This window comes from Dipteris shenzhenensis, chromosome 15, assembly GCF_047967505.1.
Source record: "Dipteris shenzhenensis isolate YYH24624 ecotype China chromosome 15, Dip_SZ_1.0, whole genome shotgun sequence".
Lineage (NCBI taxonomy): Eukaryota > Viridiplantae > Streptophyta > Polypodiopsida > Gleicheniales > Dipteridaceae > Dipteris > Dipteris shenzhenensis.
This window is the reverse complement of record NC_141610.1, coordinates 11,075,325-11,098,318: the sequence shown is the minus strand read 5'-3', so window position 1 is coordinate 11,098,318 and position 22,994 is coordinate 11,075,325. Positions and strand designations below refer to the sequence as shown.

General features: G+C 42.4%; 2 protein-coding genes across 5 annotated transcripts; one reads left to right on the top strand and one right to left on the bottom strand.

Moving 5' to 3' along the window:
- Window positions 1-1,795: 1,795 nt before the first annotated feature.
- Window positions 1,796-4,556, top strand: LOC147893351 (splicing factor U2af small subunit A-like). Of its 4 annotated transcripts, none has more exons than XM_087385580.1 (7): window positions 1,796-1,929; window positions 2,104-2,355; window positions 2,598-2,684; window positions 2,869-2,950; window positions 3,089-3,215; window positions 3,341-3,748; window positions 4,181-4,556. In XM_087385580.1, exons 2-6 carry the CDS (start codon window positions 2,119-2,121, stop codon window positions 3,723-3,725), a joined length of 918 nt encoding a protein of 305 aa, XP_087241706.1. In that variant the 5' UTR covers window positions 1,796-1,929; window positions 2,104-2,118; the 3' UTR covers window positions 3,726-3,748; window positions 4,181-4,556. The 4 variants fall into 4 exon arrangements, with proteins under 4 accessions (XP_087241706.1, XP_087241704.1, XP_087241707.1 ...); XM_087385578.1 differs by having other exon boundaries at window positions 3,859-4,556; XM_087385581.1 differs by having other exon boundaries at window positions 3,341-3,752.
- A 4,891-nt stretch (window positions 4,557-9,447) lies between these two features.
- On the bottom strand, window positions 9,448-12,502 carry LOC147893350 (uncharacterized). Its single transcript, XM_087386673.1, has 2 exons — window positions 11,096-12,502; window positions 9,448-9,463 (listed from the first exon to the last, which is right to left on the bottom strand). Exon 1 carries the CDS (start codon window positions 11,601-11,603, stop codon window positions 11,265-11,267), a length of 339 nt encoding a protein of 112 aa, XP_087242799.1. The 5' UTR covers window positions 11,604-12,502; the 3' UTR covers window positions 9,448-9,463; window positions 11,096-11,264.
- Between the last annotated feature and the right edge of the window lie 10,492 nt (window positions 12,503-22,994).

The window sequence follows — 22,994 nt, the reverse complement described above, 5'->3', positions numbered from 1 at the left end:
ACCGTCTTATGATGGGACAAGTTCCATGGCCCAACACTCTTCCAGCACAGGGTGGAGCAGGCTCATTAGGAGCCCAGAATGATGAGCACCTAGAAGAACAAGAATAGGGACAAGATGACATGGAACAGGAACAGGAGCAGGGTGACAAGGGTGCCAAAGAGAAGGTACAGGGACAGACTCCGGAGGAGAATAGCGGTGAGGGCACCTTCGAGCAAAAGACATAGGAATAGACACGGAAGGGAAACAATGGTAAGGGTACCTTGAGGAGCGAGGACAAGGACAAGCCTTGAAGGGGAACACTGGCAAGGGCTCCTCTGAGGGACAGTTGGCTCAAGAATGTGCAAAGGGGGCACAGGGAATTGAAATGCCGAGAGAGCAAAGGGAAGAGGAGGCTGCCAAGGGAACAAACAATGGCAACACCGAACAACCTTTGTAGAGACCTGCCGAGTAGTAACCCCGAGTAGTAACCCGAGCAACAGAGTGGCAATATAGCAACTCAGACCCACCACTACCTTACCTTTGCCTCCCTCTCCTCTACAAAGTTTGCCAAGTGTCGAGCCATTTTCCTTGGATCCCTTGCTGACTGAGAACAATCATCAGGATCCGAGTGCCACTTAGTCACAGTGGTAGGTCCTAAGGGAGAATATGGTGCACACGGCACAGGCCCATGACTACTTAGCCAATCATTGGCTCCCTCATCATGTCCTGGAACATAATCTCTTCATGCAGACGCGGTATCGGGAGGAGATGGACCAATTAGCTTGAGGTGGGTCAAGGCAAATCTAGCAGCGGAGTGTAAGAGTCTCCAGGAACAATTGGATAGCAAGAGAGTAGTGCACGACGAGCTACTCCAGAGCTACTCCCAGCTTAGCCAAACCCACAGTGAGCTGCAAACGGACTTTGGCAATCTCCAGTGCGAAGTCGAAAGGCTAAAGATGGTCGTTGCTGCCATGTCCTGGAGTGAGCTCATGGGTGTTGCGGGACCGACATCCAGCTATAGCATGCGTTGAAGATATATGCAACAAAGGGTCGACCCAAAGCTCTACCAGGTGGCCCAGGTTAAAATTGAGATGCTCGAGAAGGAGAATGCCCGCCTATGTCAAGTAGTTGCTTTGACACTGAAGAGCTAAGGGAGGAGAACACTTGGCTATAAACGAAGTTGGAGCAGTACGCCCAACTTCAATCACTTATTTGTCTCCTCCAAGCTCTAGACTAGATAAACACCCTCGCAAGTTGCCCCGAAGACAACCACCAGATTAGGACGATGTAGTAAGTTAGGTTGCTGTGCGTGAGCTTCACAGGCAAACACGCAGGCATGTATCTCGAAATCAAAGCCAGTAGAATGAGGAGGTACATTAGGGTCTAAGGTAGTAGAGGAGGTAACGGCCCAAGCACTAGTATTGGTTGATCCAGTGGATCGAGTAAAATGTAGGAGTATGGCTATGCAGACTTGTTGCGATTTTGCAGACACCGCTGTTCAAGTCAAAATTTTGACAAACACGTGATGTGGGAGTTCAGACCAAGCATGTTTTGATGCTGAACCAATTTTGGCGAGGCAAGATCTTCAGGCTGTGCTAGTTCCCGAAGTTTTGCACCGTGTTCTGGGCCGGGAAGAGATACCTATCAGATATCGAGCATGGTCGGCACATTGGAGGAGTTGTTTTTAGTGCTCCCCCAAAGTTGACCTACTATATAACATATGATTCTTGCACCTAGGCTCAGCTGAAATAGCATTAGAGCTCGCTTATCCCCTGCTCGCTTATCCCCGACTAGGGTTCACAAACCCAACAATGGCAAGTGAGGGTGGTTATCTTCCTGGTTGGAGCCCTAATTTATATTCGGTTCATCCGCATCTTCATCTTTGCTCGCAGGACAATTTCTTCGCTTGAATCTTCGTCTTTCCTGCCGTGGTGCTTGCCCAACCTCCAGGTCCTCTCCCTTGCCAGTTTTTAGTGATTGCGACTTTTCTTACTTTCCATCAACGCTTCTGTTCTTGTAGCTTCTTTTCTCGCAAGATGTTGCCTTTTCTTTCTTTCTTGCGTTTGTTTCCGCTCAATCCTGCAGATCCTTTGCCCTCGCCTGTCTCGCTTGCCTCTCCTGCAGGTAGATTTCCAGGCAATGGCGGAACACTTGGCCTCCATCTTTGGAACCGAGAAAGATAGGGTCAACTGTCCGTTCTATTTCAAGATTGGAGCGTGCCGACACGGCGATCGCTGCTCCCGCTTGCATAACAGGCCCACTATTAGTCCCACGCTACTGTTCTCCAATATGTACCAGAGGCCTGATCTGGCCACGCCCGGGATGGATCCGCAGGGTCAGAATATTGATCCTCGTAAAGTACAGGAGCACTTTGAGGTAGTAGATCGTTTGTCGATGGCTTTCCGCTCAGTGTCGGTTTATGTTCGACTCGTCTAAGCCTTCTTTTTGGAACGAGCGTACTAGTACGTTGGGACTTGGCGCACAAGATATTTTGTTACATATTATACTTGACACGGTTTAATTCGGTGTTCGTTTGTTGCATCGACTCTCCTCTCTCGTAACCTTATGGTATGCTTTTTATGCATGCGTTTTCTAAAGAAGAGGTAGATGTTTTGCAGGATTTCTACGAAGATATTTTTGAAGAACTCAGCAAATATGGGGAGCTAGAGAGCTTAAATGTTTGTGACAATTTAGCCGATCATATGGTAAAACTGTCAGCCGTGACATTTCAGAGAAGTTTAATAACGGTGACAAAGTTATGCTGGAAAGCTTGGGGATTTTTGTCCGTGCTTCTTGAAGTTTGTGGTAATTGTTTCAAATTTACCGTGCTTCTGATGTTTTTGTTGTGGTTAAGTCTTCTCATCGATTTATGTCTCTGCATTGAGGTAGGTTGGCAATGTATATGCTCAATTTCGAGAGGAAGAACAGGCAGCAGCTGCCTTGCAAGGAATGACAGGACGATTTTATGCTGGTAGGTGTTTTTTACAAGGATAAGCATCTATTTTCTTGTCTTACTTGATAATGCCACGTGTGTTGTTTCTGTCTTCAAGGGGTATCTCTGTAAAGTGGCGTGAGTGGAAACTGATCTGGCTCATATTGTCAATGGCAGGACGCCCTATTATTGTGGATTTCTCTCCTGTAACTGATTTTAGGGAAGCAACGTGCAGACAGTACGAAGAGAACACCTGTAATCGTGGTGGATACTGTAATTTCATGCATTTGAAGAAGACGAGCAGGTTTGACAAGATGTTTTTTTCTTGACATATACCGTGTGTTTTCTTAAGTGAGTTTGGCTGGCTTGTATGTAATGCTTTTTAAAGTTGTCATGGGCTCCAGTTGCATTGGGTTTGATTGCATACAGGGAACTTCGAAGGAAGCTTTTTGGAAGTTATGGAAGGCATGGCAAAAGTCGCAGCAGGAGTCGCAGTAGGAGCCATAGCCCTCGCAGAGACCACGATAGACGGGAGAGGTACTATGATGACTACCCTCATGGTGGTCGGGGACATGGGAGGCGGCATTATGATGTTGATGATCGGAGAGATGAACGCGATGATAGGAGATACCCTAGGAGGGAAGGCGAACGAACACACAGCCCTGGAGGCCGTCGTCGAAGTCCTCCAGGACATAGAAACAGGAGTCCTGTACGGGAAGGCAGTGCCGAGCGCAGAGCCAGGATAGAACAGTGGAACAGAGAACGAGAAGAGCAACAGTCTTCAGCTTATCCTAATGCTAATGGAGCATATTAGCTATCAACAGTGAGATTATTTGTGTAGGTAACTAGCCTTGCAAGTTTCCTTCCACCATTCGGGACAGCACCACTTTTCCCCTTGCACAAGTTGGCTACAATCTGTAGCTCACAGGTAGTTTGATTTTGTGCAGGTGTGCAGGTTGAGGATGCTGTACTCTTCAGTGTGAATGTTAGGATACTGGCATGGCTGATGTGCATGGATGTATTTGCTTGGGAAATGAATGTTTTGCATGTATGCGTATGCTTGCAGCATGTAAGTTAGGTTGGCATGGCAGGTAAACCATGGTGTATTGAGTCCTAGGTTGGTCAAGCAGGTTTTTGGGTGAAATGTATGGTTCATGTATTTCAATCTGGGTGGGCTCATATGTTTGCATGAGGTGGATGCAGGTTTCAGGTGTACCTGCCTCTGATGGGAGTAATGGTGTCTGGCGCTAACTGCAGTTTTGTTTACAGGTGGAAGTACAAGAACCTTAAAGTGCTATCTGATAGGCGTGTGGCACAGGCTCGATGCAGGATCTATACACATTGCCAGCCATGTCTACAAGAACCAATGAACTCGGATCTTGGCGCATACAAGGAGGCAGCAGCAACGCCAAGCAATTTGCTGATGTTAACTTTCAGTGTTCTGCAGGATGGGCCTTTCCATGTGTAGTAGGATCCTTTACTTTATACTCTGGTTGCAGGGTATTTTGCAGGTGTGCCATCTGAAGTTAAAGTCGAGTAATGTCATAGTTTTATGTTCTCGCTCTGTAAAAAAGTGGTTTCCTGATATGAGATTCAACTGGCTGGACCTTTTTTGCTTCAATATACCTGATTTGGGTTCTGTTTATTGGTGGAGTCCAATGTGAAGATGGTCCATTGACCAAATTTGCTTGCAACTGAGTATAAAAATATGCATAGGTATATTAGTACCTTTTAGCTCTTTTGGACGTTGTGATGTGTGGTCTATATTTGTATCAATGGCTGCCTGCCTTTTCCTTCTTGTATACCGATGGACTTGCTTGAGTGTACGGAAATGCATAGCCCTGTTTCATTCTTCAACCTGGACTCTCAAACATGTTTGTGGTTCATAACTTGTAGTCTGCAATGTGCATGTTGAACTTGACGACAAGTGGAGTGCTGTGAATTGTGCATGTGTTTGCTGTTACAAATAAGTGTCTTTCTGCCAGTTTTGAATATTGCATTGTGTGTTGAATCTTTTTCTTGCTCTCAAGTTGTCAGAGCTTCGTGTGGGTGCACCCCTGCCTATGTCTGCAGTTACTAATGGGTGCCGATAGTGTACCTCATGAGACCTACTGAGCTATTTTATGCATGGTTGAGTGCATGCTTCTCTGTAGAGAGCTGACACATCATATGATCTATTTTGTTGATCTACTGGCCTGATTGTGAAGCTTAAGTATCTTTGAAGGCGGAGTGCTGTGTGAAGTGTGCATGTGCTTGCTGTTTTTGAGATTAGAAATAGAATTAATGCTCTTCATTAAATTGTCATAATTGCGAAAGTGTAGGGAGACCTACAAGAGCTTTTTATGGGTGATTTGAGTGCAATGTTCTGTGGAGAGCTGATATTCTCCTCTTGTACAATCTATTTTGTACTGGTCTGACTAAAAACAAGTAAAAGCTTCATCAAACTACATATCACTGAGCTCTGATGATCAGTTTGGTTTGTATGGTACATTACCGAGAACTGTTTCTGCACTGGAAAATATCTTACTGTTTCTGAAGTAAAGTGATCTTTGAGCCAATACATTGGCTGAAGAGCAAGGTCTTGTTAATTTGATATGCTCATTGGGCTGAGTTTCTTGCTATATGGTGCAATGCTTTGCTATTGATGTAAGGGTAAAGCGAGTCATTCTGAAACTCTCTGTTTTATATGCCTTGAATCTTGGAAGAAATAGGTTTTGGAAGATTTACTGTGTAATCTCCCTCAACATGAATGAAAGTAATGTGAATTTCAAAAAAAACTTCCCAGGATTGGATTAGAGAATGCTACTAAAGAATTGAAGTATGCACAGTAGTAAAAGTGAAAAACAAATGCTAGGATTAGATCTATTATGATAAGCTCCTTGGATTACTTCAATTTTTGCTCTGGGGGATGTATTTGCATTTGACTATGGCGTTAGAGCAGAACCTCTATGGACTCCCGTATTTTTTCCCAAAAAAGTATAACCCCTCCAAAAAAAAGAGAGATTGTCTTCATCCATCCTAACATCAGTTATATGAGCAGGATCATAGAGTTAATATCTAGATTCTTAGTTTGAGGAGTCGAGAGAGTATAGCTTACCTAATTAATTCATTTGTTATGTCAATTTACTTATTAAGGCTTTTAATCTCAATATATTATTGGATACTCATAACTTGCTCTAAGAAGAAATTGATAGGGTATTTGTTAATGTAAAAATTGAATTGGAAGGGAAAGGAATTCAATTAAAAAGCTAAGATCTAATTGAACTGCAAAATAAGGAGCAAAGGGTGAGATGAATTTGTAGGGTCTTTTGTAGAAGGAAAAAGAAAGAGTTTTAATTTGAACCCTACTAAAAAAGAGTGGATGAACCCTACTAAATAGAAGGGGATTTTTCTTTTTACTTATATTGGCTTGCCATAGGTAGGCTTGAGATGGGAGGGAAAAATCATTGATATTATTTATGCTCTATTACATGTTAATTTGTGATTGGTGCGCTTTTTGGGAGGTTTCATTGTTATTTTGGGTGTTCCAAATTCCCATTGGCTGCTCCTAACTTTGGCAAAGAATATGGATGTTCTGCGGTCCCCTTGTATAACTTTTACTCAATTCTCATTTACTCCTCTTCACCCACTCTTAATCTCCTTCCTTCCCACCTGCTCTCTATGGTCATAGTAATAATGAGGTGGCCATGTGGTAGTCCCCAATGCATGCTCACCTACCACCTTCACCCCCTCTCTCTTCTTTCACGTTTGTCCGTTAAAACTTTAGAGACTTGTCTGTTAAAGCTTTGCTTGTCGATAAATGCCCTTTAGGGTGGTTATGATAAACTCTTTGTTGTCCCAATGCTAACAAAATCTCAATACGAAGACTTTGTATAAATGGATGCTCAAGTATGTGGGTATATGTGAGAGCATACTTTTATACTATGGTTTGCACCCATTGTTGGGTGTTGATGTCAGTGGGGATGTCATAGTAGCTAGTCCTTGCTATGCGTGATGGAGTTTATGGTTTTTAATCTTATGAGTGACTATCGTGAGATTGAAATTGCACTATATTGTGTTTTTAGAGGATGACTTTGGGAATGTTCTTGGATTCATCTAGGTATATATCTTTGTTGTTGTCCCAATGCCTAAAGTAGAGTTCAATCTAATCAAGTCGCATGTTGAAAGTATGGCACATGCCTCTCGTCAAACGCCTCCCTCACTCCTTGGGATGGGATGCATCGATATGCGAAGCTTGACTAACATGATCGCCTTGTGTATTCATCCTCACCCTATCATTGACTTTTGCTCTTCATAGATAGCACCTTTAAAAAATCGATGTGAATGCAATTCCTCAATAGATCTTTAATTCAATCTTGATGTTGTAGAATAATGAGAAAGCCCCAAATTTGCTCGCTTTCACTACAAACGCTTGCCAATAGGACTAGTGATTGGGTGAAACAACGTGAATATTTGTTTCTTTGTATTTGCAAGGTGTTGCTACTACTAAAATAGCATTGATGCACAGGGCATGCCATAACTTCAAACATTTTGGTTGACAGAGATATTGCTTAGCTGAGCTTGAGCACATGCTTGTGTATCGGAATCCATTTTACCAATGTTAAAAGCTAGTCGCTTTGAGTTTTTCAACATCATTGTAAATGATCCTACTAACCTTGATCTCTCAAGAAAAAGTTCACACACAGGGAAAGAAAGAAAGGCCTTCTCTTCTAGGCCTTAAAGAGTATCTATAGTGTTAGAAGCAAAACATGACCCAAATACAGTCATTGATAGATCTCGTCGGCCACAATCGTGAAAACAGACTTTAACATTGTCAAAACAAGAAAATACTTTGAAGAAAGGAGGAAAAAAAGCAGGGGAAAGGATACAAATTGTGGCACATTTTGGCACAGAAGTAATCTTGGAAGCCATGAAGATGAGAGCTTGAGAAGAGTTGGACGAGATGATTGGAACAAAGAAAGGCTAAACTTGAAAAGAAAACAGAATAGAGTGCAACAGAGCAGAGCAAAAGGCAAATACTTTACTGAGAATTCCACAGGGTAGTTTTGAGAAAGAGCCCTGGTCCCTTTATACAACATGGCACCTCCACCAACAAATTAGTCAAATATTTCTCTTGATGAAGATGTACTTCACTTCTATCTACAGACCACTCTATTTGAATACCCAAAAAATTGTGCGCATTCCCCACGTCCTTCATGCGAAAATTCAGTTGAAGTGTCATTTTGGTATTTTCTAACAGAGTAAGATTTGAATGGGCTATCAGTAAATCATCAACATACATAGCAACTACAATGACACTTTCAGCAGCACGTTTGAAATAGACACTTGGGTAACTAGAACACCTGGCAAATCCTTCTTGCAAAAAGAAAATGTCAATCTTTTTATACCAAGTACGAGAAGACTGTTTCAACCCATAAATTACCTTTTTCAATTTGCAAACTAAATTCTCCTTACCCATCACAACAAAGCCTTGAGGTTGCTGCATATACACGTCTTCATTCAACTCTCCATGTAAAAAGGTTGTAGTGACATCCATATGATGAACAATCCAACCATGTGAAACTGCTAAAGCTAGTAGAATTTTGACAGATGTAAGTCGAGCAACTAGTGCATAGGTTTCTGAATAATCCATCCCTTCACACTGGGCGAAACCCCTTAGCAACAAGTCGTGCCTTGTATCGGGCAATATCACCTTTTTCTCCTATTTTGAGCTTGAATATCCACTTACATTGCACTACATTCTTTCCTATAGGGAGTGGAACAAGAGCCCAAGTGTCATTTAGCTGAATAGAGCTCATCTCTTCTTGCATTGCAGTAGCCCACTTAGTAGCATGCTCAAATCTTAAGGCTTCATTGACAGTGAGAGGTTCAGCATCATCTACAAATAAGCCATGATCATGGTTGCCCAATTAATAGTCATTCAACCATGCAGGCACCCTACGAGATCTAACAAGTTGTGGCATCAATTCATGAACATTGGTGTCAAGATCCCTTTCATCAAAGCTATCTTCATTGGGCTGCTCATCAAGAGTAGGACCTACGGCTTGCATAAGGAGGCAATGGCATCTCATGATCATCACGATCTAGACTGTGATGCTGTAATGACTCATCAAGAATAGGCATTTATAAGGCATTATCATTCACAACAGCATCTGTACCAATTTCAAGAGAACATAGTGGCATGGGGGTTGCAAGAAACTCTGTGTAATCTCCATAAAAGGGAATGCCTGCATCACTTTTATTATCCATTGTACCAGGGCATTTCATCTTCTATAAACTTTACATCATGACTACATACAACTTCTTTGTTTCAGGGCAATACAACCGATATGACTTAGAGGAGTATGAGTACCCTACCATGATGCACTGGACACACTTCGAATCAAGCGTGCGTCTCCTTTCATCCAGTATATGAACCAAGGCTCGGCATCCAAAAGTTTTAAAAATAGAACACATTCGGTCTACAACTAGTCCATCTTTCTTCAAACGTACTACCTAGACATGCACTTGTTGGAAGGTAATTTATGATTGTTGCAGCAGTGGATGCAGCTTCTGCCCAAAACTCAGTGCCAAGATTAGCACCATAAAGCATAGAACATATCATATCAGCAATCGTTATATTTTTCCTTTTTGCTATGCCATGAGTGTAATAAAACTCAATACAAAACAGATGTGTATTCTCCACCCCCATCAGAGTGAAAAGCTGCTATCTTTTTAGAAGTCTGATTTTCCACCAATGCTTTGAATGCTTTAAAATTTTCAGATGTTTCACTTTTCATTGTAACCATATCACAAATATCTGAGTGTACTAATTGAAGACGCTTGTTACTACGTCGATTGAAGGGAGAAACGGATTCCTAGTTTGCTTTCCTTGATGGCAAGGCACACATTTATGTTGCTAACTGAATGAGCATGCTTCCATTCCTTCAACAAGTTGATCACGCTGAAGTTGCATCAATTTCCCAACACTAGCATTGAAGGACAAATTGATGTAATGGGATCATACCTAGGGTCCTAAGGTCTACGATTGTGAGTGTGTGAACAGATGGTGTGCCTGGTTAGGTGTCAGTAGTTGTGATTGAGTGAATCTAGGTGTGTGATGTGTGATTAAGAGATTCATGGAGGTGGTAGCTTGATTATAGGATCTTGGTGGCTTCTATTGTGACATCACATATAATGTACACTGGATACAACATGGTGCCTATATAATGGCCCTCTATTCATGAATACAATGCTCTTGCCTTTGCTTCTATCTCGTGTACTCTCTGCCTCTACCATGATCTCCATTGTGTTCCTAAAAGCATGACCCATCCTCTTGTGCCACAGAAGGCCGAGCATCTCTTTGCGACATGAATCAGCATAAAACATAGCAATGGATGCATCTTCAGTAACCAATTCGTATAGCTTTCCATGGCATACATCTTTGGCAATGATGTCTCCATCTACATGCCGGATAGTGCATTTTCCTCGTGCAAAGGTTGTTACATGACCCTTGTCATCTAAGGAACTAACTGAAACTAAATTGCACTTGAATCGAGGTACATACATTACCTCTTTGAGTTCCACAAACTCATCTTCAGGGAGGTGAATGCGCACTCTACCCATTCCAAGGCCAAACTAAAGATTGCAATTTTCCATGCGAATTGGTCTTGGAGCAATGAATGATTGATACTCAAACATCCAATCCCATCGAGGAGACATGTGCCGAGAAGCTCCGGAATCAAGGAACCATTTGTCAAGAACCTGATCTTCTTCAGCGGTGCATGAATCATCTACCATCAATACCTTGTCTTTCACTTTGATCTCCTCAAGAAGGGCTGAGAACTCTGGCTGCTTAGGCATCTCTCCTTTTGGCATTTTCAATTTACAGAATCTAGCAATATGCCCCAATTTCCCATATTCATAACAGCAGACTTTGCTCATGTCTCGTTAAACCCATTGTTTGTTTCTTCACTTAATCTTTCTTTACTGTTGCGTTGGCAGAGTAAGCAGAATCTCTTTCAGGTTTGTGCCTCCCTCGTCTAAGTTCTTCTTCAAGAATGCATGCAACGACATCATCAAATGTCATGCTATCTGTACTATTCCCTAGAGTTATAACCAGCATCTCATAGTCGTTGCTTAGGCTATTCAACAGGGTTCAACAACATATCCTATGGTAGCAAGTTCATCAATGATAGCTCGTACCTTTTCAATATGCTTGAGAGCTTGTTCTCCTCCTTGCATGCGAATAGTGGCTAGCTGCATCTTCAGTTGGTGCTTGCTGATGGGAGATCTACGTTCAAATAGAGTTGCCAACTTTGTCCACATTTCTTTGGCAGATGTGCATGATTGAACTTGCCTTGCTGGTCCATCTTCAAGGGGCACGACTGATAACAAACATCGCTTGATTGTCCTTCTCAACTATGATGAACTCCTCCTTAGTGAGCTCCTTGAAAGCCTCCTTCCCCTCTAGAGTATCAGGGTTCTCAATGACAGGCATAGCTACACTGCCAGTCGTTACTTCCCACAGATCATACTCCTTCAAAAACATGCGTAACCTCCATTTCCACATTTGGAAATCTACTCCATTGAAAGGCTTAACAAACTTGCACTCTAAAATAGGGATGCTTGAAGTAGCAGAAGCAGAAGCGAGAGGAGTGGCAACAATTCCTTGCGCTACTTGCCCCACGCTAGAATCTGCAGTAGATGCCATGATAGGAGAAAAGAGAAACACTTGATTCTAGAACAGCTATTCGCTTGAGCTCACCTCTATGCAAGATGCTTCATAGCGCCTAGCTTCTCCAATGCTTCACCGATGGGGCATAGGCACACCTTTGCCTCTCTCTCCCCAAACACTCGTCTCACCAGCGATGTAGTATCTGAGCCTTCCCACAAAATTTACCTCAACGATAAGACATAGAGCCAGAATCAGTACGCTCTCATACCATGAAAAGAAAACACAAATACTTTACTAAAAAATTTGTAGGGTAGTTCTGAGAAAGAGCCCCGGTCTCTGTATACAACTTGGAGCATTATGGCACCTCCACCAAATAGAGAATCTAGATCCTAAATCTTCGGGGATCCTTGAGCTTATCGACTCTACCTAACACCCAACACAGAGGGAATGAATTCTCAGCTACAATTCGGCAGTATGTTGAACTTCTTTATTCAACAAAACTTCCTTCTGTGTAGTAGAACATTTGACCCATTGTAGATGCATGCCACAGAGAATGTCTTTTGCATCCACCAAGCTGGGCTCCCTTTGCTATTGAAGCCTTCGTTCTTGTATTGATTGTGTGAGCGCAATTGTTCTCCAATAGATGGGTCTAGTTGGAAAAATAATTTATCAATCGCGACATGCCAACGAGGAAGCTTCAGGCCCATGTTCACTTGTCAGAGAAATCCTTGGGAGAAGGCATTGAACAGGGTTGCCAATCCTTGGGAGAAGGCATTGAACATGGTTGCCATACCTTTATTTGAGTCTGCCTCCTCCCCCTCCTCCTGCTTCTCTTGACAACGATGAATCGACCTAGAATATCTTGCACATAGGAAGAAACGCCTCCACTTGCATGAATAAGAGAATAAGAGAGAGAGAGAGAGAGAGAGAGAGAGAGAGAGAGAGAGAGAGAGAGAGAAGGCTGCGGCTTGCTGGTCTCAAGCTTGGGCAGCAAGGCATCGTGATGCTAAGAGGCTTGCGGCTTGCTGGGCAATGCATCATTGGGAGGCACCACCTAGCTTTTCCTTTGGGTACCACTTGGCATCTCCCAGCTCATCCCGCCACATGGCCACTCTTAAGAAATATAATAGATAATAGATAATAGATATAATAGATAATAGATAATAGATAGTGTTCCAAGTACTTACCTTGGATAATTCTAGTATTTGAGGCATATAGGAAATTATTACAGTGCTTGTACTACAAATTAATTAGGGCACACCCGTCATCATTAAGATGAAGCTTTGGTAGTGACCTACTAAGATAGGCCACCCATGGAAGAAATTAATGGAATCATTTTAAGCCATAGGCTTGATGAGTTGGGACTCCACATTATTATTGTGTCCCTACTCAACTTGCCCATGAGGTCATGTTGCTCTCTGGTAAAGCATCCAAGGCATTAATGGATTGTGTTGGGCAGCACAATCCATTGGTTGTGTTGCCCATGGGTTGTGTTGGGGTTCCACATAGCTCTTTGTAGTAAAACTTGTGCCGCTACTCAAACTTTGTGTTTGCCCATGCTACAACCTCTCTCTCTCTCTCTCTCTCTCTCTCTCCCCCCAATAGTCTCTTGCATCATTTCCTTTACTAAACTAATAGCTATTTATGCCTTAGTGTTGTCATGTCCCTAGCCTTGTTTGGTTCCCACTTTCAACCTTCCCTCTTCATTCATCCTTGCTTGCTTTTAATGTTTGGAGGGGATGCATCTGATGCTTAAATGAATCTCAAGCTAATTGCAATGCTAAATTTAGCGAGTGCCTTTAGAAAGTATTCAAGCAAGGGGTATAAGCAAGGCCTAAAATGAAATTTAGCATAATATATCCAATTTTCAAAATGAATGTTGAAGCCTACAGGGGGTACTTACTGGCTCTCAAAAAATAAAATCACATTAATTAGTTTTCCCTCCCTCTCGATTAACCTATGTTAGTGACAAATTACCTAAGCTCCCTACACCCCTCCCTGTGCCTCCCCATCCTTGCCCCTCAGTCAATCCTCAGCCTCCTCTTTCCTATCTCACTCCCAGCCTCCTCTTCCCTCTCTCGCTTGCCCTCTCTCGTTCCCCCCTTTCCTCTCTCTCTCTCTCTCTCTCTCTCTCTCTCTCTCTCTCTCTCTCTCTCTCTCTCTCTCTCTCTCTCTCTCTCTCTCTCTCCCCCCCCTCCTCTCTTCCTCACCCTCCTACGCTCAGGGTCGGTCTCTCCCCCCTCTTCTTCGCTCTCTTCCCTCACGTCCTCCACCTCTGTCCCCTCCTCTCCTCCTCGAACTAATCTCCTAGCCTCTCCCTCGCCCTCCTCTGCTTAGCCTGCCTCCTCCCCTCTCCCTCAACTCAGGTTGCTCCCTTCCCCCTACCCCTCTCTTCCATCAGTCCCTGATGCCTCCATTGGCCCTTCCTCTCTCCCCTCTCTCCCATTCTCTCTCTCAACTCAGATTGCTCCCTTCCCCCTACCCCTCTCTTCCATCAGTCCCTGATGCCTCCATTGGCCCTCCCTGTCTCCCCTCCCTACCGTTCTCTCTCTTGTTTCATCCCTCCGCTCTCTCACTATCTCGCTCAGCCACCCCTTGTTTCTCGCCCTCTCTCTCCATTCAATCTCTCTCCCTCCCTCTTCTCAGTGTTTCATCCCTCCGCTCTCTCACTATCTCGCTCAGAGCCACCCCTTGTTTCTTGCCCTCTCTCTCCACTCAATCTCTCTCCCTCCCTCTGCTCAACCCTCACTACCTCTGTCCACATCGCCTCCCTACATAATACAAATGGGAGGCAGGAAGTGTGAGACATCCATGGAAAGATGGGATTCAGAAAGCAGAGGGGACTCGTGGGGGAAACGAAAGGGAAAAGAAGAGTGAGGTGCCACCACCATACTAGTCTCTCCCTCATAATGAATTAACCACCCAGATATTTCTCGAAGCAACGAGATATTTCATAGAGTGATGGCGATGGCTGCAAGACACCTTAGCTTAATTTCTTAGGTGAAATAATTTTTTATTAGGGGGGCAAGTAGCTTAGTTAATTATTTGGACGGAGACTAATGCTAATCGATTTTTCCATTTTTCAATAATAGGGGTACTTACTGGAGGATGACAAAGTTGCTATTTGGCCACCACCTTGGAAGATTGAAGTTAACATATTATGTATTGTCCCATGTGAGCATGGGTATGGAGGTTGCTACACTATCAAGGTATTGCTCAAATGGTTAAGGTACTTTTAAATCCTTTCTTGGCCACAATCTACACATTAAGTAAAAGTTTTTCTCTAGCTTTCTCCTCCTTGAGCGATAAATCCATATGTTCTTTGAGCTTTTGACTTCACCTCATGCAAAATCAAAATGATCAAGCATTGAAATAACATGCAAAGGGGGGTCACTCACTCACTTGTATAGCTTCTTAAATGCATTTCTAGGTTAGATATTTAGTGCAGTTAGGTGCTTGTGTACCCTATCCAATTTATATTTTTAGCTTACAATTCTCTTGTTGGAGTTTCTTGATTTGTTCTAGACAACTCAAAGTTTGCTTTTGGTTCATCTTGCCTCGTTTGGCCTGTGATTGAAGAGGCCATTGTGAGAGAAGCCATAGCTTATGCAAAAGAAAAATAAAAAGAATTCAATGTTGTATATTTATGTGAGAGAGAGAGAGAGAGAGAGAGAGAGAGATCTATTAATGTCTGCAGAAGCCCTTAAAGGTCTATGAGACTAAGTACAAGCGACACAAAAGTGACTCACTACATCTAGATAACTAGAGAGTCGAGGGGGTGCAATACTACTATAAGGTGACCTTATAACATCACTTAAAAAATGAGAGTCTTTGGGTTTGAATTTAAAGTCTCGAATCAATGCTTGCCCATCTCAATAAACTGCCCATTTTCTTGCTTTGTGTGCTTCCTTGACCTTGACGAGTGCACTACTTCTTTGTTTGAGCTAGATCGGCATGAGCCTGTGAGGTATCCAAATCTTTGTACCCTTTAGCTTATGTGTTTGTTTGAGGATCTTAACTTTTGTTGCCCTCCCTTTGAAGTAGCCGTGTCATTTTGACTCACATTACATATATAATTTGTAGGCCATCTCCTGGTGGTTCTAATGATGCCCTATAGGCCATGGTATGTGCCTTGTAGGCATAAATATAGGCACTTGTAGTGTTAGTGCCTTTTAGGCCACATAGGACACTTAGTCCTATGTGACACCTAGGACACTTAGTCCTAGGTCTAGGTACTTGTACCTTGTACTCCTTTTTTTCATTATCCTAGTTGATGTGAAGACAGACTCTATCGACTCTTTGTACCTTGCTCTCTCTCGATTTCTATTCATCGATCCTATAGTGGTATCAGAGCAAGATTTGACTCGTCATTCTGCCTCGGAACTTCATTTCTCCTTACACTCCTTTTCGTACAGTCCGTACGACTGTACGGACGATCGTATTCAGCCTACACACAGGACGATCGTACTGTGCCATACATATCTCCGTATAGGCGTACGAAAGATCTAGTATCTGTTTCGTACTGCATTCTGTACCTGCATCACCGTACCTGCATGTGGGAGCATACCTGCTCCGTATTTGCACCGTATAGCTCTATACTTGAGTAGTTGTACAGATTCGTACCTACATCGATGTACAATCGTACATCTTTCATACAAAAGTATGAAAGGTCTTGTTACTGGTGTCGTACACTCTCTGTAAAATCGTAAGCTGTATTCCATACTTGCGCCTTCGTACAATCAAGTGTGCACATACAAGGCTCCCGTACAGCTCTGCACAGCTGTCGTACATTTTCATACTCCATACATTGGATTTCGTACTGACATTCATATTGTTTCGTACCTACGTTGTACATTGTACCTGCATAGTACTTGTTCTAGGATTTGTTTGCAAAGCCTACATTTTGAGGTCCATACTCTTGGACAGTACATTTGGGTCAGATTGTAGGACATTGAGTCACTTTTGCAGGACATTGAGTCAGATTTTCAGACATTGAGTCTTTTCTGAAGGACATTGAGTCAGATTATCATACATTGGGTCACTTTTGCAAAGATCTCAGCAAAATTTGGGGCTTTTCTGTATTTGCCCTCTTTTTGGCCTATTTGCCCTCATTAAATTTGGGGTTTTTGCTAGATTTGTTGTTTTTGCAGTGAACATTGCCTGCCATAGTCACATTTGGGTCAGATCTGCATTTGCCCTTTTGATTTGGGTTGGAAATTTGAAGATATTTGCTGTCATTTTTTGGACAGCCAGCTTTTGCATTGATAACCTTGAGGCTTTTGGGTTTTTAGGTCTCTTTCAGGGTATCACATTTGCTATGGCTGGGAACAATCAAGATCTATTTGGCATTCTTCGTGAAAATGATAAGTTGGATGGCACCAACTATCCGATGTGGTCTTATCTTATGAAACATATTCTGCCTCATATTCTAGCACTCCTGCTACTACTCTTCCAACTCAAGAACAAACAAGATGGGATGCAAGAGATGCAAATGCACATTCATGTATTGCTTTATCATGCAAGAGAATCATTATTCCACACATCTGGTCTTGCAGGATAGCAAAGGATGCTTGGGATAAATTGGCTTCTCTCTATCAGATTCGCAATAAGGCATGTGTTGCATATTTGAGAAGGCAATTATAGGAAGTCAGCATGAATGAAGGTGACTCTATGGATGCATACCTGACAAAGGTCAAGGACCTCATGGAACAACTTGCCAACATTGATGAGGTGGTGCCAAATTCACAGCTTGTCAGTACCACATTGAATGGACTGCCAGATACATATCAAGGGTTTGCTACAACCCTTCGATTAGTGGCCATGGGTAATCTAGACCACTATTCTTTTTATCAGCTAGTTACTTTGCTTTTGCAGGAAGAGCAAAGTAGAGCTAATAGACAAGCCATTATTCTTGATCATGCATTTGCTTCACAATAGACAGGAAGAGGCAAGGCTTTCAAGCCTATGGGCAAGCCAAAATCTGCACATATAGCAGCTGCAATTCCTCCCATGCATCTAAAAATACAGCAGATAAGTCCAAGAAGAAAAGATGCAACTATTGTCGCAAGCCTAGACATGACATTTCAAAATGCAGGAAGCGCATTGCTTCGGAGAAAAAGAAAGTAGGATTGACAGTTAATGCCTCTCATGCTATTGCCCCCATGAGCTAGAAGATGCTTCACATGCACATGCTCTTCAGGATGATTGGGCATGGGCTGTTGTCCATTTCTCATTTGATCCCTCCAAAGCTGATACATTCTTTACTGCTAATGATGCTCAGTCTTGGTACTTTGATAGTGGTGCTTCCAAGCATGTCACATCTTGCAGACACTTGTTTCATTCTTTAGTTGAATCACCTCGAGGGGGGATTGTCACATGTGCTAATAATGCTTCATATGTTGTAAAAGGAATTGGAGATGTGCAGCTCACATCCATTTCAAGCCATCCTGTCACTCTGACAAATGTTCTTTTTGTGCTTGGAATTGAAGTCAACTTGATTTCAATTTCAGCAATTGCCACTTCAGGTTTTAGAGTTATTTTTGATGGCTACAGATGCCTAGTTTATGATCTTTGTGATGACAATGCCATAGTTCTCACTGGCACTTTGCAAAAAGGGTTTTATCACCTTGATCATCACTCAGCTGCACTTTCTATTGAAGCATTGGCTATTTTAGATTCACAGCTTGCTAAAACTCATCTTTGGCATGAGAGAATGGGTCATCTCAATTATCGAGCTCTTGCAAAGCTACATTCACAGCAGATGGCAAATGATGTACCTCAAACTCACATAGTTTCCAAACATGTGTGTGAGGGTTGTCTTTTGGGTAAGATGCATCGATTTCCTTTTCAAAAGAATTGTCCAAAACTCTCACAAAGGAAATTGTAGCTAGTGCACAGTGATGTTTGTGGCCCAATGAGGACAAATGCCATTGGGGGGTACAAGTATTTCATGACGCTCATTGATGATTTCACAAGATAATGTTGGATATATCCTTTAAAAGACAAATCTAAAGTTTTCTTATGCTTTCAGAGATGGCTGAATATGGTTGAGAATGAATCAGGATGCAAGCTTTTCACCCTCAACACAGATAGTGGGGGAGAGTATATGTCAAAGGAGTTTGATGCATTTCTGTCTGCACAGGGCATTATTCACTCATGTACTACTCCTTACACTCCTCAGCAGAATCCTATTTCTGAAAGGAAAAACAGCTCCACAATGGAGATGGCCAAATGCATGCTTAAGGCCAAGTCTTTGCCCCTCCTCTTGTGGACTGCAAAGCTAAGCCAGATGTTGACATGTTTGATGCCTTTGAATCTTAGTTACCTCTGCCATCCTCAGAAGAGGACTTTGACCAGCAACATGAGCCTCCGTAGGCCCTCCATCAAGCAATAATCAGCCACTACCTCATGCTGATTTGCAGGTTTCTCTTCCGGCACAAAATGATCCCACTATTCATGATGTAGTCATTGAAGAAAGATCTGTTAATAGACAGCAAAGGCAAGTTCCCAGATGGCTTCTTGATACATTGAGGGACAGCAAACAAGATCAGCCTTTTGCTGCCCGGACAAGATCAGGGAATAGACAGCATGGTCACTTTCTTGAGTTTGCACTCCTTGCTACACCTTGCAATGAAGAGCCTCTGTGCCATAAAGATGCTTTTGACATCAAAGAGTGGATGGATGCAATGAGGGCTGAGTTACATTCCATTGCTAAAAATGACACATGGGAATTAGTAGATCTCCCTCCCAGCAAGCATGCCATTAGTACCCAGTGGGTCTACAAATTAAAAAGGAAATATGATGGTAGCATAGATCGATACAAAGCCCGCAAAGCCTGTCTTGTTGCAAAAGGGTACACCCAACAACAAGGCATTGACTTTGAGGAGACATTTGCTCCCACATCTAGGATTACTACCATTAGATGTGTTATTGCCATTGCAGCCCATCATCATTGGCAATTGCACCAACTTGACATCAAGACTACTTTTCTTCATGGGGATCTACAGGAAGAAGTATATTTCACACAACCTCCTGGCTTTGAGCTTGTTAATTCTGAAAATAAGGTATGCCAGCTTAGAAAAGCCCTTTATGGTTTGAAGCAGGCACTCAGGGCATGGTATGCCAAAATTCATGCACACTTACTATCCCTTGGTTTTCAAAATAGTCCCACAAAACCCACTCTTTATGTCCGCGGGAGTCGATCTGATTTTTTAGTGCTGATTTTATATGTGGATGATATGCTCATCATAGGCCCAGATACTCAGCAAATTGCAGCTTTCAAGACTGATTTGCATCAATTTTTTGAAATGTCAGACATGGGACAGCTCCACTATTATTTGGGCATTCAGTTTGCTCATGTTGAGGGGGGTATCGTGATGTCTCAGTCCAAGTATATTGGACAGCTCCTTGATCATTTTCAGTTTGAGGATTGCAAGCCAATCTCTACTCCAGTGGACCCTAGCTTCAAATTCTCAACTCATGATGGGAGCCCACCATGTGATATCACTCTTTATCAACAGGTTGTTGGATGCCTTATTTATTTATATCACACCAGACCTGACTTACAGTATGCAGTATCTCAGCTCAACAGATTCATGCACATGCCCAGTTCACAGCATTGGCAGGCAGTGAAGAGAGTCTTCATATATCTCAGAGGCACTCAGGATTTAGCCCTCTTTTATGGTGATCAAGGTTCACTTACCATGCATGCTTACACGGATAGTGACTGGGCAGGATGTTCCGACACCAGAGTGTCACATACTGGCAATTGGTTTTTGCTTGGCAATTCATGTATCTCTTGGCTCAGCAAGAAGCAACCAATAGTTGCCACATCTAGTTGTGAGGCTGAGTATAGGGTAGCTTTCACCGCTATAGTAGAGTGTGTTTGGCTTCAACAGTTATTTACAGATCTTGGTATTCGCCAAACATCCTCCACTTTTGTCTACACTGACAGCCAGCGTGCTTTGGCCATTGCATGTAACCTAGTGTTTCATGCACGTACCAAGCATATTGAAGTTCACTATGGTCTTGGTTGGTGACAGTGAGGGACTATAGCTGTGTGCTTTGGCTCATTTGTGCATCCAACAAGCCTGAGTGCCTCAGAGCTTGGTGTATTCTTATCAGCAACCATAGAGCTTGACTATTTTCTTATTGGGATTCGTCTCCTTGTCTCACACAGTGTGGGTGTTCCCATGTATGTTGGCATATTTCTTTGTGGTGTTACATTGATATCATTCTTGTGTGAGATGATGTGTGTTTCATCGTAGGACATTGATTGTGTGTTCACTCACCATTGGTTGTTTCATCGTTGATGCGTGTTTCATCGTAGGACATTGGTGTGTGTTCACTTACCATTGATTGGCTGCTCACCTCTTGACATGCTATCACTAAGAGGACTCTCTCTCTCCTTTGTATCTTCTGATACTCATCATCACCAAGAGACTAACAAAGTGGACTACAGAAGGGAAGGAAAAAGAGGAAAAGTGGTCTTTTCTGAGAAGTGTTTGGGATACCAAAGTAATTGAAAATGTGAAACTCAAATGGTTACTGAGAGAGGAAGCATTGCTCTAGTGAGCAATGAAGTGAGTCAAGAGGCAAAGAACCATCATGACTTAAATGTACTATGTGCAACTGTCTAGAGTTATAGGGGAAACATGATTGTGTGTGTGAAGACTCGACAAAACTCCGTTTCATAGTGAAATGAAAACAACTTTGGTAATAGAAACAAAAAAGAAAATTGCTATGAGACATTACAAAAAACCAAGAGGAGCACAATTTGCAAAAGAATTATAGAATGCATGACTGTATAGACAAGTTTTGCTTTGATAAGTCATTACAAGCATCACTTTTATTAAGGAGGGGAGTATGCATACCTGTTGCCATCCAATAAGAAAAATGATAAGAACCATATTTTAACTTAGTTGGGAAGAGAGGTGTCATAAAAATGATAAGAACCATATTTTATCTTAGTTGGAAAGATAGGTGTCATAAACACCCCACCCTTGCTATCGGGATCACCATAAAGATAGCTGCTCACGCTATAGACTTATAAAGCTAAATTTTGATATTATGCTTTAAGTGTAGAAATAATTGGGGTGAGTTTAAGGAAAAGTAAATAAATGGTTATGTAAGGCAAAAAAACTTAGTGTATTTAGGTGTGTGGATGTAAAGGAGAAGGAGGAGGGGAAAAATTAAGGATAAGAGCAATAAATGTAAATTTAAGATTTAAAGCATAAGGGAATGAGAATTTAAAAGAAAGAGGAGTTTAAAGGAATCTCAAAGGTATTTAAAGAAAGAATTTTAAGAATTTTAAAAAAGAAGAAAATTAAAGAAAGACTTTTAACGGAATTTCAAAGAAGGGAAAATTAGAAAAATCGGGAAGGCTTAGGAAAAATAGAAGGATTTGAAGGAATTAGAAAAATTAAAAAGCAATATGGAGAAGTAGAGAACAGTTAGCAAGAAAAAGGAAATTAGAATAAAAATTAAAGAAAAAAAGGGGAGAAATCGAGAGAATAGCCCCCCAAAAAAAAGGAAAATCTAGAAGAAATTAGAGGAAAAAAGGGAGAAATAGGGAACAATTAGGGAAAAATAGGAAATTAGGATAAAATAAAAGAAATTAGGAAAAAATGGGGTAAAAAAGAGGAAAAGGAAAACTTAGGAAAAAATAGGGAGAGAGGAAAAATAGGGAGAGGAGAAGTTTGAGAGAGTTGAACTTAGGGAATTTAGGAAAAAGAGACAAACGTGATTAGTGAGAGGAGAAAATAGATAAATTGAAAGAACTAAGGGAAAGTTTAGAGAGAGAGAGAGAGAGAGAGATTAGGGAGAGAAAACATAGAGAAATATTAAAAAAAGGGAATTAGACTATATAGGAAGAAAAAATAATAGGATTTTTTTTGACTTTTTTTAAAAAAATGGAAAATTTTAGGAAGATTTTAGAAAATATTAGAAAAATATTATGAGAAAATATTTTTATTTAAAAAAAGGTTTTAGATGAGAAAAAAGGGGGGGGGGGGAGTTGAGAAAGGGTGTGACACTCATTGCTTGAAAGCCACACACATCATGAGAAAGAAACAAAGGTGAGCTGCTACTCCTTCTCGACCCCTGCTGCTCCCTCTCCCTCAGCCCCTCCCTCGCCCGCAGCCCCTCCCCCTCCCTTAGCTCCTCCCTCCCTCCCCCTCCCCCTCCCTCACCCTCTCTCCCTCTCCCTCTTAGCCCACCACCCCTTCCCCTCTCAACCTGCCCCGCTTCCCCGCCCTCTCAGCTCGCTCCCCCTCCTTTGCCCCCTCCTCTCCCCCGCTCCCTACCCCCTGCCTCAGCCCTCTCCTCTCCCCTGCTCCCTACCCCTGCCTCAGCCCTCTCCTCTACCCTCCTCTCCTCTCCCCTCCTCTCCCTCGCTTCTCTATCCTCCTCTCCCCCGCTCCCTGTGGG